Source organism: Tauraco erythrolophus, chromosome 8, assembly GCF_009769465.1.
Source record: "Tauraco erythrolophus isolate bTauEry1 chromosome 8, bTauEry1.pri, whole genome shotgun sequence".
Classification (NCBI taxonomy): Eukaryota; Metazoa; Chordata; class Aves; order Musophagiformes; family Musophagidae; genus Tauraco; species Tauraco erythrolophus.
Genome location: NC_141472.1, coordinates 12,159,018 through 12,179,824, shown reverse-complemented (window position 1 = coordinate 12,179,824; position 20,807 = coordinate 12,159,018). Strand labels below are relative to the sequence as shown.

The 20,807-nt window shown below is 39.6% G+C and overlaps 1 protein-coding gene across 3 annotated transcripts; it reads left to right on the top strand.

Moving 5' to 3' along the window:
- The first annotated feature begins 607 nt into the window (after nucleotides 1–607).
- STK17B (serine/threonine kinase 17b) lies at nucleotides 608–19,364 on the top strand. Of its 3 annotated transcripts, none has more exons than XR_015222299.1 (9): nucleotides 608–653; nucleotides 3,150–3,305; nucleotides 7,066–7,278; nucleotides 11,228–11,372; nucleotides 11,611–11,737; nucleotides 12,625–12,673; nucleotides 14,065–14,244; nucleotides 16,422–18,632; nucleotides 18,713–19,364. XR_015222299.1 is itself a non-coding variant. In XM_086615829.1 (9 exons), the coding sequence occupies exons 2-9, from the start codon at nucleotides 3,184–3,186 to the stop codon at nucleotides 18,568–18,570; spliced, it is 1,113 nt and encodes a 370-aa protein (XP_086471955.1). In that variant the 5' UTR covers nucleotides 608–653; nucleotides 3,150–3,183; the 3' UTR covers nucleotides 18,571–19,364. The 3 variants fall into 3 exon arrangements, 2 of the variants coding, with proteins under 2 accessions (XP_086471955.1, XP_086471954.1); XM_086615829.1 differs by having other exon boundaries at nucleotides 16,422–16,695; nucleotides 18,568–19,364; XM_086615828.1 differs by having other exon boundaries at nucleotides 16,422–19,364.
- Nucleotides 19,365–20,807: the final 1,443 nt, after the last annotated feature.

Genomic DNA, 20,807 nt, shown 5'->3' with positions numbered 1-20,807 from the left:
CCCCGCTGCCCCCGCCGTTCCCCTTTGGTCCAGCACACCGGGACGCAGCACGCGCACCGATAAGCCTCATGACGGTGTTTAGATTAAATACAGCCCCCAGACTAGGAGATACGGCCGGTGCATCTCGCCCACACCGGCGGCTCGGCTCTGCTCCGTCAGGCGGCTACACAAAATGGCTCTCCCGCAGCTGGCGGGCCGTCAGCCGGCGGTGCGCAGCCCCGCTTCGGTCCCGCACCGGCTTCTGAACAACCGGCCGGCCTCGCCCCGGCGGGCCCAGCACTTCGGAGGAGAAGGAGGAAGAGCAGGAGGGCACCCGGTCCGCGGCGGCGGCGGCCCCTCAGCCCGCAAGGAGGGGCTCGGGGCGGCGACACCTGCCGCTCCCGCCCCGCCCCGGCGGCCTTTCGAGGGGCGAGGGCAGCCGAGAGGGGGCGCTCGGCGGTGGGAGGGCGCCCCACCAATCGGCGGGCGGACGGCTGGCCCCGCTGGGCGCGGATTGGCTGCTTACCGGGGCCGAAGTGGGCGGGGCGGGCGGGCGCCGCCGGGGCAGCCACAGCCACCGGGCTGCGCTTTTCAAACGCCGGCTGCGCGGACGCGGCGGTTGGCGGGCCGGCCGTTGGCCCGTGAGGGGCTCCCTGGGAGGCCGGCGGAGAGAGGTGAGCGTGTCTCGGCTTAGGGCTGCGCCTGCCGGGGAGGAGGGCGGGCGGATCCAGTGAGGCGCCGGGTGGGCGTCGGGAGCCTCCTACGGTCTCTCTCTCCCAGCCGGTGTCAGCGCTCGCCGGCGCGCGTCTGCCCGCCCCGAGGGGCGCAGGCGGCGGCAGCCCGGAGCGCGGGAGTGCCTGTGAGGAGAGTTAGGGCGCGCCGCGGGTGCCCGGGTGCCCGGGCGCTGGCAGCCCGTCCGGACCGAGGTTCAGCGCGCTCCCGCGGAGCTCCCGTTGCGGTAGCGCGGAGAGAGGGGGAAGGCGGAGGCGAGGGGAGTGCGCCGTGCCCTTCGGCTCCCTGCGGGCGGGACTCGGTCACCGCCCGTCGCCGCCGAGGGCGGTGCGGGCCCTGCGGTGCCTCGGCGTGTCCTGGTGCTGCTCGCCCGTGGTGCTTCTCTGGCGAATGCCTTCCTAGCCCGGAGCAGGGGCTTGGCTTTTTTTTTTTGGGAAATAGTTACACGAAGTGACCTTTTTTGGCCAGTTCAAGATAGTTTAGTGGGAAGCTTTCTCTTCAAATGACAGCTTTGAAATTTGAATTTGACAGCTTTTAGAAATTTGCAAATTTCTGTGGGATCTGTGCCTCTGATGTCTGTTACTCCGGGCTTTTGGTGCGACGTGTAGCAGCACAGGTATCGCTTTTAATTGCTGAAACAGTGAACGTGTTAGAATTTGTGCCTTTTTTCATAGCTAATTGGATTAGAAGCAGGATCTCACTCTCTTGAATAGATTATGTCCCTGTTTGGGGGTTTCTGCCTGCTACGAATATATGTTTTTCTCTATTCTTGATGATGCCAAGCTAACAAGAGGAGATGTGGTGTTTTACCGGAGAAACAAAGTCAATTCAACAGGACAAAAGTTCTCCTTAATAATAACTGCTTGAGAATAGTCATGTAAAACAAAGGCTTGCATAATACATTTGATAATAGTAAGCTCTTAATCAACTAGGTAATTTGTCTAACATAAATATCTTTTTTTGTGCTGAAGTACTGCACCAACAAGATAACTTCAACAGTTAAACTGTATTTAGTGAGTACAGTTCTAAGGAAAGTCATGTAAAACTTCAGACATCTGAATCGGTCTCATAAATGATAAGCTGTCATACAACTGGGGAAAAGGAATGCATGTTTGTTACAAACAAGGTGATTCAAAAACTTGTATGTTAGATTGTATCGTAACCTCTTGATAATTTTTTAAGAAGTTATTTCACGCTTATCAAATAGTACTTTGAAGGTATTCTTAAACTGTATTGTAGGTTGTTGTTTTGTGGTTGTTTTTTTTTTTTCTGCTAGAGCATGAATCGTGATTTAAATCCAAAATAGTTCCAATATGAATATCCATGTTCCAAGAACTGGTAATTTGAACAATGTTTGGGTACTGGATTATATTTGAATCACAACTAGTTTGAGTGCTCCCCCAGAAGTTCCTGATAGTATGTTTCTGTCGTTTGAAAGTGTATTTTTTTAAGTTTGTTAACTTTAGCTGAACTGTAATTTTCCTTTTTTTTTTTTCTCCCTTCACTAATACAGGTAAACCTACTCTTTAACTTAAAATAAACCATCAATTAAGGCTTCTGTTATCTTTCAGTAACCTTTTTCTGCTTTGCTTTTGCATTTCACCTGAAGAGCTGCTTCAGGCCTATAAATGTGAATGCCAAAACCCAGTACTTTTACTGTTGTTTGGGTTTTTTTTTAACAGTAGTAGAAATTATGTGGGTGGGTGAATCTTCATAATGTGTTGTTCTACTGGTTTATTGAGGTAATTTAATCAGGGCTACTATATCATTTCTATATCATTTGGTTCTAAATGATCTGAACTTGCAAAGAGGATGTTGTCCATTCATGCTGCTTTCTGACAATTAATCTAGTGTTAAAATGAAACTTAGATGACCTACGAGTGAGTTTAATAAGAAATGTGAATCTTCCCACTGGAGGAAATTTTTTCTGTAGTTAGCTATTCTTGCTGTTTAGCAGACAACCAAAGCTCCCTCCTGTTTATTAAGTCCCTTAGGGACACCAGTTAAAACTGTAAACTTAAGGGAGTTTCTGGAACTTAGCCAGAATCCAAATAAGAGTTAAAGCTTATTGTCAGAAAGCTTAAAAAAAAAAAATACATGTCATTAATAGTTAAACAGTTATTAGCATTTTTAGTAGAACCGAAGCTTATCCCCAATATTTTATGGATATGTCTAGGGGGAAAAATACCCAACTTATCTCAAATGTTAAAATTATTAAGTAAAAAAAAAAAAAGTCTTTCCATTAGTTTTCTTAGCATGTCTTGATTAGTATTCCTTTCAGGTTTTATTTTTACAGCGATAAAATGTGTTGTTTTCAGGTCTCTACTGAACAATCTTAAGGGTATTCTAGTTCGATAGACCTAAACTCTAATATTTGTCTACTTTCCTGTGTTGTAGTTATGGAATTTCCAAAACTCTTAATTATTTTGCTTTAACAGGTGACTGGTTGAAGAGAGAGACCTGTTCCTGACTATGTCGAGGAGAAAGTTGGAGAGTAAAGGCCTTTCTGGCTTGTTAGCTACATCTCTGCAGACACAAATCAAGACGGACAATTTCCATGATTTTTATATGCTTGAATCGAAAGAGCTAGGAAGGTAAGATTATTTTATTTTATTTTAATAAGAGGAATTTCTGTTGTAAGACAATTCTTTGTGCAATGATAGACTGTTTCGGGGAAACTTTTATGGTAGTAGATGGGGGAATGACGTGTCCCACTCTCCTTCCTCCCTGCTTCTTTGCAGAATCTGACAAGTTCTCCAAGGACCCAGAAAAGGTACAGTGAGGCATAAGTTGCCAGCCTCTTCCACGTCAGAGAGATTTAGCCTGTTTTCACAGGCATATGGATCTGGGATTGTGTTCCTTTTCTTCCATTTCCCGTGTCTAGTCACCTGTCGCGTGCCAGGTACATAAACTAAAGAAGAGATGACATAGGGTAATGCTGCAAGACAAAGAATGGGGATTTTGAATTGGTTGTTCCAGTTGTTTGGTTGAGTTTTTTGAAGTCCAGAAAACAAAGACCTTTTTCTCTCTCCCTCCCACCCTCAAGCAGTTAGTGTAAGTTTCAGAGTAGTTTTGCAGCCTGCCTCCCTTGCTCATGTTTGCAACAGTAAAATCAGAACTAAAACAAAAGAAAACAAAAAAAGTGGTATTTATGATACTGTTTCAGACATCTGAGTTAATGCTTTTTTGAAATCATTTTTGGTTAATTCGTACCTTGAAAATATTCAGGGAATTGTATGTAAAGCTGTGCAACCATAATGCCTGGTCCTGTTTGCAGGCTCCTCGAACAGAAGCAGTGTGGGTCAGTCTCAGTTGTGCCATGCTGTGCTACATAATGATCCTTTGCACCTGTAACTTGTTTTGTCAGGAAAGATGCTCTTCTGTATGTGATTTTGTAAGCTCTTTAGCCTTTGTTGTTCTCTTGGTGTAGTTTGGGATTTTTTTCTAGTATGTGCTTTATCTGGTACGTTTTTATGGGTTGCAAGGTGCACTTTTATAACTTTCCTCTTTCCTTACACCTTTGCCAGCTCTAGTTTTGAATTCTAGGCTCAACAGAAGCAGTTTATATGCACTATCCTCCAGAACTCCAGTATTGTTAAACTGCTGACTTTCAGATTGTACATACCTGTGAGATGATGTCTAAAGCAAACAAAAGTATATATTTTGCATGGGTTCCAAAACACAGTCTTTAATACTTTCTCTGCATGCAAAACCAGGCATAGCAAAATAAGTACCAAAATGCCAAGAGATAGAAGCAGAGTAGTATGTTTTCTAGACATACTTTTGACCTTTCCTGGCCTAACAGTGTGTGTATGCATTTTTTTAAAAAAACGTTTTAAGTGTTTACAGCACTTTGCAAGTGATGTAAAATCCACCTTTCCTTGTAGCTTCTTTAAAAGATTTAATATGCTTTTCTTTTCACTTGCAATTTTCTTCTTCCTCTTCAGGTTACGTAGTAAATGGTCCTTTTGTTCTTCTGTGCTTGATTCCCAAGTCCCATTTCTTCCTCCCACACCCTTATCTTTTAGGTCCTTTGGTATTTAAGAGACTGACTCATGAAGCAGGCAGGTTCTGCTCAGTGGGTTAAGTAGTTCTGTCCCCAGTGTGTGGATGGCTTGGCTTGTTTTGAAGTAGTTGAATTTCTGTGGTTTATAACTTGGGATATGAAAACAACTTGAAATTGGCTTTTTTCTCATAAAACTGAGCAGTAAAGTGTGGTTAAGCGTTTGTTTTGCAGGCACAAGGACTGGGAACCACTTTGCCTGCTTCAGTGCAACACTTCAGATCTGACTTTTTTGCATTTCTAGGGAAATTCCACTGCTCTAAAACAATTTTGTGTCTTAATAATTTTGTCTTAATAATTGGCATGCTATGAATGCAGTATAAACAAGTGGAAATTTTCACATCATTTATCTGGAGATAGCGCTGACCTTCAAAGCTGCGATACTCGCAGTGACTAGAAGGAAGATGCACAAAAACTATCAGGGAAGATCTCGTTGTTCTCATGAAACTCAACCAGTTCCTCTTTCTTAATTTTAGACGAACTTTCATGGTTGACAGGGTGACGTGATGTTAAAACGACAATGTGAGCTGTGGGGGGAGCATCTTAAACTTTGGTGTATTACAGAATTCAGCTCAGTAACTTCAAATGCTTTGCAATAATAAGCTGGTTTAACAATTGGGAAAAGACTTGGCCATTTCAGGCTTACAAATAGTTGCTAAAATGAAGAATGCATGTATCAGATTGTAAATAACTTTCACCTCTTAAATTAATTTTTCTTTTGAGTTTTGTGCTCTTACCTTTCTAAACTTAGTGCTTTCAGAAAAGGACAAGTCCTGCAACTAATTGCAGATGCTATTTTGTGGAATTTGTTTCTATATAAGTGATAGTATGATTAAAGGTCAACTTTACAAGTTTATTAATTTATTCAGATTTGTACAAACTGTATTTAACATATGGTTATTTGCAGATGGAAATATGATTTTTTCATGAGATGCTCATACCTTTTTTGATTAAATACTGAAGTCTAGATTTTTCAGAAAAGCCTCAGACATGCTTGTTTTCATTTTTTTAGAGATATTCCTTTTAGGCATTGGATTTTTTGCACCCGAAGACAGGCAAAGCCTATAGGGCAACAAAGTCTTTTCTACTCAAGAAGCTGATTTAGTTGAAAAAGTGAAAGTCAGAGAGCTTATAGTGAGCTGCTTCATCAAATTTGTTCTTAGTATGCTGTGGTAACAAAAAAACAGGCATGGAAAGGCATTGTTTTTTTGGAGACATAAGTGTAGGTCTTTTTGTACAGTTTTGTAACTGTGTTTAGAACTTTACACAATTTTTTTTTAGCCCTTCAAGTTGTTTTCCTTTAAATGAAGTTTCCTGTATCATTTGAAACACTTTGCAAGTATGCAACTAGGCATTTCTGGGAATGCAAAACTTGTGATTATAAAAGTTTGGGTTTTCAGAAGTTTATAACTTGGCTTTAAAAACTGCATTTTTTCCCCTAGTTTTTTAAAAGGTCAGCTTGGTGATTTAACTACGGTATGTGGTTTTCTTTTAAAAACATTTCTTTGCCAAAATACATTTTTGTTTCCATACCTAAACAGTCGGATAGGAAATAAAGCAGCACACTTTGTCTAACTGTAATTGAGAAAGAGAATGCTCAGTAGCGGGTGTCTTTCTGTGGAGATGTTTTAAAACGTTTTGCAGATACCTGGGGTTTCTGAGCAGTACTGTGTGATTTGTGGAGGGAACTTCTCTGTATGACTCAAATTTTCTGCACTTAAAACCTTCCCTCCCACCTCAGCATACAAATACACTTCATTTTCTGTTTTCGCTCTCTACATTTCTCACGGTTTTGTTTTATTTATTACTGTATCCTGTAGGTGCTATAATGTGGTTGAGATTTTTTTTTTTTAATACAACGTTGCCAACCTGAACAAAGCCCTGAGCAGCCCAGTAGAATCTCGTGGCTGGCTCAGCTTTAAGCAGGAGGTTTTGCTAGAGACCTCCAGAAGTCTCTTCCAACCTCAGTTACCCTACAATTCTGTGATCCTACAGTAAGAATGTCCATGTAACCTGATACTCTGATTTAATGCTGCAAGGCTGTATAGAGGGAATTGTACTGGGTCTGCCCCAAACTTCATCTAGCTTAGTATTGTTTCTCCTGTAGTGGCTGAAAGTGAATGTTCAGGGAATAGTCTAAGAACAGGCCAAACATAGCATTCCCCTGAGAATTATTTTATTTATTTTTTCAAATTTTAGTTTCCAGTAATTTGCTGTGCTTTTTTGTTTCTTATGCCAGTTTACATACTTATTAGGTCTTATGTCTTAATGTTTTCTTTTTTATTTTGTAGAGGAAGATGTGCTGTGGTTAGAAAATGTATAGCTAAATCCACAGGCCAAGAGTATGCAGCTAAATTTTTAAAGAAAAGAAGAAGAGGTCAAGACTGCAAAGCAGAGATTCTTCATGAAATTGCTGTACTTGAACTAATGAAATCTAATCCTCGCGTAGTTAATCTCCATGAAGTCTATGAAACAGCAAATGAAATCATCTTAGTGTTGGAATAGTAAGTATGCATTCATCAGATGTCCCACATCTGTAGCTACAAATCTGTCAACGTACTCATTTTTTGCATGAGTTAGCTGAACACCCAGGAGAATTATGACAGTACTCTATATACGTTATGCTAATATCTTATTATTATATACTTTATAAGCTTTTAGGGACTTTGGAGCTGTTTCCTCCAAAACTCCCATGTCTCTCTAGATTTCCTTGTGGCTCTTCATTATCTCTGAAAACAAGTCTGATTTGGGAATTTAATTTGAATTTGAATTATCTACCATTTTGCTGTATGTGTAAACTTTTGTTTAGAATGTAAGGAACAAAAATGCAATTTGTGAAATTAATTCAGAAAGTCTCTGAGTTAAATTTCATGTACAAAGTGTTTGAAGAGCTGTTGACAGTGGTCTGCACACACTATGATAAATTCCTTCAAAATTTCTGAAGAATGTACATAGATGATCTTAAAAAAATACTTTTCTTCCTGGAACAAGATGATTCCTAACATGTTATTTGTTGTTTTGAGAAGGCATAATAAATAATGTAGAAGTAAAGACAAAGTCTAGATGACAAGTTTTGAACTTTTTATCAAGAAGTAGTGCAAGTGCATATGAAAGCCATACTGATTTTACTGCTTCTGTGTCAGCTCGGCTAACTCTGTCTTGCCTGTTAATGCTCTGTAATGAAACAGCTTCCTTTATACTACACTGGTGTTAATGGTCTACTTTGTAGTAGCATTCAGAAGTCTTGCAGTATGTGTTCCTAGTTTCATTGGGATAAACGGAGAGCTGATTACACTTCTAAATTATGTCCAGATTAAATTATGTAGCAGAATACAGATTTTTTTTTTGTTTCTCATTATCAGAACTCTGAAGCAGTACTTCAAAAGAATTGCAAGAAATAAGTCTCTTACTAATAAAATAGTTTATAAGCATTTCCCTTTTAGCCATATTTTTCCTCCTACATATGGTCCTCACTGTTGTTGGATTGTATTGGTGGGGTTCTTTGGACGATGCAGTAGTTAACAGTCAGTTTGTGTAAGCACATATTCTCTAAATAAAGGAGAGAAATGGATGTTAGTTCTTAATAAGGCTATCTTTGTAGAGGGAATTACTAAAGACACAAATACTTCTTCGGAAGCCCCACAACAGAGGTTGTTACTCTTCTAATCTGAGGGTCAAAGGTAATTGGAGGAATCTGGTTGTTCAGAGAGAAACCTGACAGCTGTACTAATTTTCAGAGCTATCTAGTTTTGTTCATTGAAGAACTAAGAAAGGCCCTACAGAGTCAGATCAATGGTTTGTCTAATCTGCCGTTTCCAGCAATGGCTGTAGGGAGATGCTGTTTAGGAAGAACTAAGGAGCGTATGAGCCTGTCGGCTTTTTGCTATCTGTTCTCTTTGCACTGTCCCAGCAATGAGAGGTATTGTGCTGAGGGTACCTTTCTGCCTCTTCCTTTTAGTATCTGTTTATGGACCTTTAGTCTGTGAATCTGTTTTGTCCTTTTTTCGAGCCTGGTGCTAGCGCCTACTTCGGTGTTAATAAATTCCAGATGTTCATTACCTACTGTGTGAAGAAATACTTTTTTATCTGTTTTAAACTAATCAGCGAGTTTCATCAGATGCCTCCTAGTTCTCATATTGGGATTTGGTGAATAACAGTTTTCTTGTTTAGTGCAAAACTGGCTTTAGTTTTTATAAGCCTCATTCATAGACTCCCCCACAATCTTCTATCCAAACTGAAGAGTCGGTGTCTCCTTGGTTTCTTTTTGTAGAGTAACTGTTCTCTTACCTGCCCTTCTCTGTCTTCGCTGATCGCTTGATGCTTCTTGAAGATACGAAAACCAGAACTATATGCTAAGGCTTTATACTGAGCATCGTTCTGCTGCTTTTTGTTCTCAGTAGCCTTTCTGATGATAGCCACGTGTATTGACTTTTATTTAGACTGCACACTGGTCCAATTATTTCAAAGAGCTGTCATAGAATCACAGAATGGCATAGGCTGGAAGGGACCTCAGAGATCATCTAATCCAACCTCCCTGTCATGGGCAGGGACGCCTCTCAACTAGACCAGGCTACTCAAGGCTCTGTCCAACCTGGCCTTGAGCACCTCCAGGGAGGGGCATCCACAACTTCTCTGGGCAATTTATTCCAAAGTCTTACTGCTCTTGTACTGAAGAATTTCTTCCTAAGATCTAACGTAAATCTGTTCTCCTTCAACTTACTCATTTCCCCTTGTCCTATCAGTGGACACTCTTGTAAAAAGTTCCTCCCCAGCCTTCCAAAATGTCCTGAGTTGTACCTGCCAGTTCAAAGTTTGACATTGTGTAGGATTTGATTAGGTTTATTTTTCTGAAGGTATCTTACATTTATGTATGCTACAGGCCATCTGGTGCTCTTTTACTTGCTTTCTCAGTTGATGCTGAACTCACTTGTTAATGTCTTCCTTGAACTGAGGACCCCAAACCGGGATGCTGCGTTCGCGCTGTGGCCTAGCGTGCTGGGTAGTCACTTGCCTCAGCCTGCTGGCCGTGCCTCTGCTGTTACAGCCCAAGGTGCTGCTGACCTTCTTTGCAGCATTCAGCTCGCTCTCTGTGAGGACTCCCAAACCCTTTTCAGCAGAACTGTTCAGCTCTTTAGCCATCTGGGTGCCCACTCCTCCAGACCGTAATGTAGCAGCTTGGATACAAGAATCTTACGGGAGACAGTGTTGAAAACCTTATTAAAGTTGGAGTGGATCAGATCCACTGCTCATCCCCTCATCTACTTTTGTCATAAAGGCAACTAGGGGAAGGCGTTACTGACACCTCACATAGCTCCAGCAGGTTAGTGACTGTGTTTGTCCATGTTATCCGTTATCTGACTTTAATAGACTGTGTCATTTTGCTAATGATGAAATTCAGGCTTACCAATCTGTAGTTTTGAGGTAGCCCTTTATCCTTAAGAGGAGACTTCAGGCAGTTAGAGCAGGCTAAGTAATGATTTCAAACCCAGCACGAAAGGAAACCGCTGACACTGTGGCAAAGTGTAGAACTAATAAACCACACACAACATGGTTATTTCCGTACTTCCGTTATGCTCTACTAATAGTAGGGTTTTCTGTAAGTAAACAGCAGCTTCTTTCTGAGGATGGTATACTTGAGGCACTGTGAAAACATGAAGCTTGTTAATCTCATCTTTGTTAGTGTGGAAATGGTAGATTTCAAAGGGACAGACGCGAGTCCTTTGTTTCTGAATATTCTGTCTACTGGAGTTTTGGAAAATGCTGCTCACTAACTGTGAGCAATTGTATATTTAATCATCATCAGCATGCTACGTTTTCTTCCTGGTACCTCTGATTTTTAGTCTTCCATATCGGAATGGCAGGACCTAGGGTGGCACCTGTGCAGTTTCCTCCCACTCCAGAAATATTCTTCAGCAACTCTAGCCGTTCATTGCATTGTAGTTCTTACGTTTACATCACAGCCACATCATGTAAAAAAAAAAGATGATTTTTACTCCCAAACTCAGAATAGGAATACTGCTGGCCTTTCTAGCTTTGTATTATTTATGCAACTAGTCTAATGGAAGAAGTTTTAGATTGGACTTGAAGAGAAAGGCATCTTCTGTTAGGGAATGATGATAGAATTTATCTTCCTGAAGGCATCTCCACACTTAAGAGGAAAGCATGCTTGAGGGTACCAAAGCATTATGTTTTCAGCCACAAAGTTCTGTTTCACTGTCTCAGCTGCTGTTGCCAGCTATAAGGAACAGGATTGTCAGATTATTTTTCTTCCTTTTCTAAGTGCGTATATGATGTGTCTTAGCATTAGTGTGTGGAAAAAAAACAACCAACCAAACAAAAAAAACCTCACAAAAAACAAACCAGCCTCTCTGGGAATATGAATATTACATAAGTAAGTAGGTACTAGATAGAAAATTTTTCCTCACTGTGTAAGTGTTCTTGAATGTGTTTCAGTGCTGCTGGAGGGGAAATATTTGACTTGTGCGTTCCAGATCTGGATGACAGAATTGGTGAAAGGGATATTGTAAGACTTATAAGACAAATACTGGAAGGACTTTGCTGCTTGCATGAAAACAATATTGTTCATCTTGATTTAAAGGTAAGGCTACAGCAGACTTTTTATTTTAGTACTTTATCTTCAATTTAATATTATGATCATCAGTCATTTGTTAAAAAACAAAGACAAGACAAAAAGGAGTGTCTTAAAGTTTAAATAATTTTTAAAAATAAAATCTAGCAGTAAGTATTCATAATAGAAACTGAAATGTCATTTAGTACATTGGGGGGTTTTGCAGCTTATATTTTATTAATTGAGAATTAAATCTTTTCTGTTCTAGCCTCAAAATATTTTGCTGAGCAGCGTCAATCCTCTTGGTGATGTAAAAATTGTAGATTTTGGTATGTCTCGGAAGCTTGAGAATTCTAGTGAGCTGCGGCAGATTATGGGAACAACAGAGTATCTAGGTATGGAAGAGTTGCTTCACAATTTCTGATGCGTGGTTTTGAGAAAACAGAAGCAGTTCATGTCATAAGCTTATCAAATTGTCAGTCATTACTGGAAAAAGAAAAGCAGGACAAGGCAACGTGTTTTGAGCTGTTTGTTCTTTAGAGTAGTCAACAAATATTTGCACCAAAAAAAACCCTAATTATATCAATAAGTACACCTCCAATTTCATGCTGTGGTATTTCTTGTGATGCAGACTGTTAACAAGAAATTTTGGCTGTTAAATTCTTTTGATTAGAGTTGAAAGGCAACATTAGCATGCACAAAGAAATGTTCTTTGAATTAGGAATGCCGATTAGTAGGATGATTTAATAAGATTAAAATATTCATTGGAAAAGGAAAGATTGCCATTAACACTTGGCGGTCTCTGAGGGGCAGGTTTCCTCAATGGTCTGCCTACACTCAATTTTAAGAGCACTTCAGTGTGTAGTGACTAAGGAGCTATCTAGCATGTGCTAATAGCCACTAATCCTACGGTTGGCTTTGCGGTGTTAACATGCTGAAGGCTTTATGCATTCCCTTTAAAAAGCTGTATACTTGAAAACCTCTTAGTCTTCTATGTGCATGCATCTGATGAGAAAATATCTTGAGACTTGGTTAGAATAGACTTTAGACCATATAGTGCCATTTTAGTGTGAACCAGTTAAGTACTGGTGTGTCTAATCAAACAGAAGTAACTTTTTCGCACCCTTGTGACTTAAAAATAATGAACTTGATTATTGAAAATGCACATTTAGTCTCGTAGTAATGGTTGGCAAAAAACTGCCAGAAATGTAGTGTCTGATTCAAGGCCACTTGGATAATATATCTATTAAAGTGTTTTTCTTCTCCCCATCTCTTTCTCTAGCTCCAGAAATCTTAAACTACGATCCTATTACCACAGCTACAGATATGTGGTAGGTTGTGTGTGTTAATCCATTTTATTGAGGTAGGCATGACCACTTCACAATCAGAGGCCAGATCCAGATTCCGATGCGGTTTCATTTGGCTTCCAAGAATGCCCTTCTGTTGATGGGCTGACCAAAATAGGGAGAGTTGGGAAGGGAAGGAGCCCGCAGGATATAACCCAGGGCTTGCAGGAAGTACTGTACGTGAGTCTGTTGCACATCTAGTAGGGAACGCTGGTGGCTTCTGAGCACGCAGAGTATAGGCCTTTGTTCTAAGGGAGCAATACCAATGACTGGATAGCATACTTTATTTACTCTTAGATGCCATGCTTCATGTATTAACTGCTCTTGGATAGTCCTCCCTACCCGCTTTTGTATCATTAAATAATTGTATTATACAAATGATAAGTATTTTAACTTATCTTTAGAGCAATATCTGCAGAATGAGTCATAAAAAAATGAGACAAGTACCTTAAACTAATCCACAACTTTATTAAGTACATCTTTGTAGCCTATTAATTTCATGAGCTATGTTAGTGTCAAGGCTAGCTTTGTGATGTTTCCTTTAAACCACAAAATATTCATATGCTCTTATTAAGCATCTAAATAATTAATATTCAGTTTTAGAAGTTGTTATGATCTAATTACTCCTTTGAAATAGTAATTAAGTGTGTTTGTGAATGTGTTTTAACCACTTATTTGCCTGCTTTTGTGGGAAGATGCAAAAACAAACTATTGGTGCTCTACTCAGAATGACAAACACAGCACCTGCACCATAAGGAGTACGAAGGTTTGATCTATCGATCACAACCATTTTTTGTTACGAATCAAGGAACCATCTAAGACTTATAATAAATCACATGATGTGTGGTACTCACATTCATGTTCTCAGGGAAAAACATCTCAGCAAGAAGATTGTAACACAAATGTCAATTGTATGGAAAGGCTGACTAAATCTCAGTCTTTGATACTTCATCCAGAATTGTAGTGAAAGATGGGGATTCATTTACATGCAAGTTAAAGTCTATCATTTTGCAGTTCTATCATCCAGAATTGCCATATGTCCAAGGATGGGCTGTGTAAAAGTGATGTATTTCTTTGTCCTAACAATCTCAATGGGAAGAAAAGGGTGTATGGAAAGTAAGCATTAATTTTCAAAAATCCCTTCATTGAGATATATACATAGCTTTCTTGTGTATGCATGTGCATACATGCTTGAATCGCATAGAAGTGAGATGTCACATGATGTTTTTAGTTCTTTGAGTGTGCTCGAAATGTCAGGAAGTTTGATCTGCAGCCTGAAAAATATGGGGGGTATATTGTTTAACAATCCTAGTAGGATTACACATTGTGTTCTTATCTCAGGAACATAGGTGTAATTTCATGTGTTATTATCTCAGGAACATAGGTGTAATTTCATACATGCTGCTGACACAAGAATCTCCATTTGTGGGAGCTGATAATCAAGAAACTTACCTTAATATATCTCAAGTCAATGTGGATTATTCAGAAGAAACATTTTCATCAGTTTCCCAGCCAGCCAAAGATTTCATTCAAAAACTTCTCATAAAAAATCCAGAGTAAGTAACAAACTCCTCCGGGCAAGAATCTTATCTTTTATGTTTGTGGAGCACCTAGAAAAAATGAACATTAATTTGGGAGCTTAATACCACTACTATGATCAGTCAGACATTTCACAATGCTTTGGTATTATCAGCTGGGTATTTAAAAGTGTAGGTTAATGCTTTTTTCATAATGTATGAAAAGGATCTTTGGTTCACTGTCTAGCTGTTCTTGTAGTCAGGCTTGGTCTTTGAGCTTTTTATTTTGAGTTCCTCTATATTTTCATTCAGAGGATAGATTATTAACAAATCTGATTAAATATATTCTGGAAAGGTCACATTCTTTTCCATAATTTAACCTTTTATTGCACAGTTTGGAGAGAAAAAATGCAGTTTCTTTGATGCACTGCTTTCTTGTTTCTTGACTTACCTTTAATGTATCTTCCTACTTAATAACATTTTATATGAAGACTTGACAGTCTTGTGACTAAGCGTATGTTTTTCAGAAATACAGTGTTTTGCCATGTTCAATCTCTAAAAAAAAATGTTCTCAATCAAAAGTACAAAATTCTTTTTGCTTGTGAGGCACGTTTCCATAACTTTGCATTCAGACTCTAATCGAGGTCTTTCAAAGTAACTGAATTTTGAGAAAATAGTCTTTGAGAGTAGGAGAATTATAGACATCAACTGTGTCTCCACTTGCTGTATAGCGTTAAATCCATATATTTTTAACTGTGGCACCAGCAAACGCAGAAAACAAACAAATAAAACCAAAGAGGAACACCCTAAAAAGTATATATGGGGGAATAATGTTTAGCAAAGTCAGTTAGTCATGTTCGACTAGGCATGGTCGGGTATTATCAGTTATAGTGCTGTATTGTCTGGTGGTGAGACAGTAGTCCCTGTCTTCAGAGAGCCTGCAGCAAGCAAGAGTGACCCTATTGTTTAGCTGAGAAAGAGATTCTGTGATAGGAGGGGACGATGGGAGATTGTATCTATGAAAGTGCTACTTTGATGAAATAAGAACTCCTTATAAACGCATGCCTGGACAGGATCAGGGATGAACGGTCCTTTCTATTCTGACATCTCACATAGAAGGTTTGTCAATATCTGGAATAACACAAAAACCACAGGATCATGAGAGAAGCAATTACGAAGAGCCTGTTTTGATAAATGTTAGTGTGTACCTGTGGGATGTTAGACATTCCGTCACAGTTACTTCTCTACTTGCTCTTTTGCTTCTGAGCATCTCAGAGTCTTTGTTATATCCTCAATAACTCTTTTTCCCATTCCTGATGACTATACTCTCTTGAATCTTAAGAGGAAAAATCTGTACTCAGATAGTCAACTCTGTAAAGTTACAGTTCTCTGACTGAAAAATATCCATGTGTCCTGGTAACATTAAGGATAAGTGGTGGGCTCTGTTGCATTTCCAGTAAGTTCTGTGGAACTTAACAATTGCATAACGTGATGAAAACTGTAGTAGCGCTGTACTAGCTTATCCAAAGGAACAGTTTTGTAAGTCCATGGTTTGTTTGGTGGTAACTACGTTTTGGAAGGGTTTACACTAGTTTATGATGAATTGCAAGAGTAAAAGCCTGCAAAAGTCAGTTTATGACATCATGTTATTTGTCTCTCCTTGAAAACCTAATGACTGAGTATTCATTAGCCTCCCTGTTTACAATGGTCTGTATAAAACATAGGACTTCAAAAACACAAGCGCGTGCGCAAATGTGCTGGGTTTGTGTGAAGGGATTCTGGTGGCAGGAGAGGATATTTGCTCCCTGTGACTTCCCTGGTTTTGGAGGCGGGTCTGACCCATACACACACACACACACACACACACACACACACACACACACCCCATTGAAAACAGAATTCTAAGGGACTACGAATACTGGCTGAGAAATATCTGTTGCTTGTTCTGATGAAAAGCTCACCAGTTCTGACACTCAGCAGTCAGGGAAACTGCCAACTAAAATTTAGATGGATGTTGCCAACACATAACCTTAACCGTGGTAGGGTCTAATGTGTTTTTTAGCAGCAGTGGTAGTGGTGGAAAAGCAGCAATATTAACTCTTCAGCGTTAATTCTGCTTAAGATTTCTTAGCATGTGTCAGAGCTATTTTAATTATTAAATACTTTCAGTATTTCTCAAATGAACTTGAGCATCTTTGCTTTTTTCTCTTTCAAAGGGAAAGACCTACAGCAGAGGCCTGTCTTTCTCATTTGTGGTTGCAGCAAGGGGAGTTCATACTCTTGTGTAGCCCAGAAGAAACGTCTTGCTCTTCTCTGATGCCAGGACACACACCAAAATGCTCAGAAGAGCGGAATGTGAAATCCAGTTGTAATGGTACCTGTAGCAACAAGGAAGACAAAGAAAACATTCCAGAGGACAGCAGTACAGTCTCCAAACGCTTCCGCTTTGATGATTCGTTGCAGTATCCTCAAGACTTCATGACAGACTTCGTATGTTAATATGCAATATAGACTTCTATAAAATGAATTTAGCATAATCTATTCCAGTGGCAAATATAAGATTATGGCTTGCCAATTTGTGCAGCACTGCAGCATTGGCATACTGGAAATGCACTTTGATTCTTTTATGCTGGTGCTTCCTTTTCTATCCGTTGCTGGCAATGGATTTAACTCCTGAGAAATTGGAGTTGTGGCACCAATAAAATGAATTATTTTTTTAAGGAGATATTATTAAATATTTTTGCACTTTTCAAGTTTTAGTCCAAAAATGATGCCAGAGTGAAAAAATTAAAACCTGAAAATGAGTTTGTTTAAACTCAAGCTTTGCCAAACAGTGGTTGAACACATGCACATTTTTATGACTAGCCTTGATAAGAAATTGGTCTAAGCAGGGAAACTGAATCTAGCTGTCTTACTGGGCTTATTTGTGACTGTTCTCATTGCTTTAAATTGAAGCTGAAGTTGGTATGTTTTGGGAATATGATACATCTGTTGGGGCCATTTGGAAAACTGCTTTTTCTTTGGGATCATCAGTAGTTAAGGAAGTGTTTCTGCATTATAGATATGGCCCACTTAGGGATTTTAATGCCTACTCTGTGTGGTTTTCCTGTGTTGGATCTCTGGAATGCTTGAATAGAAAATGGGTAGACTGTCAGTTCTTGTGTTAGTGGCCCTTTGCTTCTTATCATTAAGTTACACTGAAGAGGATAAGGGTCCCAGGCGGATGTGAACATTCGATACACTTGTTAGTTTGCTTTCATCAAACCTCTGAAATAGTGTTGTCTACCTGTATTGACCTATTCCTCATCTTAAAAAGAAAGAAAAAAACCACAAACAAAACTCAAAACAAACAAACCTACAAAAAAGTATAATAACTGAATAAACTGAAAATAACCATTTTTGCCAGTGAAGCTGCAATTAAAAGCTTTTCATTATACCTCTCTAATGTAGAAGTGCAGTGCATCTTTCTGTCCATTATTGTTATCCATAATAACTTAGCTTCATGCCCACTCTGAGAAATGGACTGCAGTGTGTTAGTATTTAAAGACAAACTACCTAATAATCGTTTTGAGCGTTTAAATTTTGTTTATTTAGTGGGTTTGCTGTTGGTTTGTTTTTGAAGTTATATCCCTTCTGCCTTGTGTTTCTAGGGTCTGAGGAAATAATGCGTATGTCAAGTTTTGACTTAGAGCAAATACCAGTCGTGCCTTAACAGCCTGAAACTAATACTGACAAGACAAAATCCTTATTGTAACACTGAGGCTGGAAGTCTTTTTGTGTAGGGAATGTATTAAAACTCCTATAAATATTTTGAAGGTAAATGGCACTTCAGAATACTTTTAGGATTTTCCAATCCTCAGACCTTAAACTTATTTGTCTTTGATTTGGATTCGGTTTGTTTTTGTATAATAAAATATCACAACCTGATAATCTTTTTCAAGTGTGCCTGTGGAGCTGTCAATATTTAGGCAGATTGAGGTTTTGGAACATCATATGACTGAGAGGTGAACATAATGAGCGGTAAAGGTTGTATTTTATGTTTCTTCGCACAAGGAAGGAACAGGGTTTTTTACAAATGGATTTCAATATAAAGTATCATCATAATGCGTGGGGGAATTCAGGACTGTTGTCCTTATTTTGGGTAACACTCATGTTGGCAAGTGAGAAGTTGACTGAGGTGTAAAGTGTGTAAGACTATCTTTCAGCTTATGTTTGTCAGGAGAAGCAAAAGTTTTCCAAGACTTAATCTCATGTGAAATGAAGTAATGGATATATTCAGCATGGATGAAACTCAGATGCCTAGGTATAAATGAACCATACTGAGTCTCCTCTGTGTGCTAATTCTCATGTCACTTTTTTCAGTGATACTGATAATATATATAATTATAAAATGACTTCGCTGGAGGCAGTTGTTGGATTCTGTTCAGGTACTTTATACCCTTACTTTTCAAAGTCCTTGGCTTTTCCCAGTTGGATTCTTAACTAATCTTTTGGTTTTTTCCACCAGCAAGGAGTCTAATTTGAACCAGGTAAATTAAAAATACTTTTTTATACATACTCAGAAGTTAAAGTGCACTTAAAGAAGAAAATGTCAAAAAGCTGTAACAGATAAAGGTAGAAAATAATGCTTATAAAATTGTTAAATTTTAAAATTCTGCAAAAATATTACTGAACTGAAATTATGACAGGGAATCTTGTGAAAGTCTTTGTACATTAGTATTCTTTTCTTTTAACATCTGGAAAATAAAGCTGAAAGCATATGGCAGCACTTTATGACAAAGTTATTCCTTAAGATTTTTATCATGGTATCTGATGTTTACATTTCTTACTACTTTTGGAGCTAACTTATCTTTAAATTTAAATAAATGAAAATTGGTGTTTTCCAAGGAACTTAAGTTTTGAAGGCTTTATTTGTACTTTATGGAAACTTAAAATATACCTTGATTCAGATTTTGTTTGGATCAGTGTGTTTGATTTATTTAAAAATACTATTGTGCATGCATAACTTCAATTGAATGTAAATACATACATTGTAGCCCGTCTGTCTTCCTGCCATATTACTGGGAATTATCAAGTGTAAATGAGTGATAAGTAACATTTTAAGATGACTGAAGTCATATTTCTATGCAGTTCATGACCTTTTTATATTAAAAAATAAACTTTGCCTTTTTTCAAAGCTTCTGTGTTTTCATTTCTTCACAGAATCAGAGAATGGTTGAGATTGGAAAGGATCTCTGGAGGTTATGGTGTCAAACTCCCCTGCTCTTGCAGGGTTGCCTAGACTTGGTTGGCCAGGACCGTGTCCATATGGCTTTTGAGTATTTCCAAGGAAGGAGCCTCCACCTCTCTGGGCATCCTGTTCCAGTGCTCAGTCATCCTCACAGTAAAAGTGTTTCCTGATGTTTAGATGGAACCTCCTGTGTTACAGTATGTGCCTGTTCCCTCTTGTCCTGTCACTGGGCACCACTGACAAGAGCCCAGCTCCATCTTTGCATCCTCCCTTCACATATTTGTATATGTTGGTAAGATCCACCCCCCGAGCCTTCCCTTCTCTAGGCTAAACAGTCCCAGCTACCTCAGCCTTTCCTCACAGGAAGGATGCTCCAGTCCCTTAATTACCTCTGTGGCCCTTTGTTGGACTCTCAGGTAGGTCTGTCTCTCATGTACTGAGAAGTCCGGAACTGGACACAGTACTCCTGTGCTTAGTAGAAGGGAAGGATCACTTCCGTCAGCCTGCTGGTAATACCTTGTCTAATGCAGCCCATGATCCCATTAGCTCCTCTGTGGCAAGGGCATACTGTGGGCTCATGTTCAACTTGGTGCCCACCAGGACCCCAGGTCCTTTTCTGCAAAAGTGTTTTCCAGATGGGTGGTCCTAGCATTTATCAGTGTATGGCATAATACACAGGGCTTTGTGCTTCTTGTTGAATTTCATGAGGTTCCTGTCAGCCCATTTCTCTAGCCTGCAGAGGTCCCTATGGATAGCAGCATGACCCTCTGGTGTTATCAGCCACTCCCAGTTTTGTGTCATCTGCAGCCTTGCTGAGGGCATGCTCTGCCCCATCATCCAGATCGTTAACGAAGATGTTTAACCACGACTGGACCCAGTATTGACCCCTGGGGTACACTGCTTGTTACTGACCTCTAACTAGACTTTGTGCCACTGTTCACCACCTCCTGGGCCTGGCCATTCAGCCAGTTTCAGTCTACCTCACTGTCTGCTCATCCAGCCCATACATCGACAGCTTGTCTACGAGGACCTTAACGGCAGACAGCATCAAAGGTCTTGGCTGAAGTCTAGATGGGCAATGTCTGCTGCTCTCCCCTCATCTACCAGCCAGTCATTTCACCACAGGGGTTCATCAAGTTGCTCAAGCATGACCTCCCCTTGGTGAATCCATGCTGACTACTGATGAATCATGAACTTGGCAGCTGACTTCCTGGAACTCTTTTATACATGCCTGCTTTTTGTACATAAAAAGTTTGTGTTCTTATATGTAATGGTCTAGTTATGTCTTGCAGTAGTTCCTGAGATGGTACCTTTATGTTAGATTTAATGGTCTTTGCTGAATGACAGTGTAAGGAAACTTAAACAGAATGTT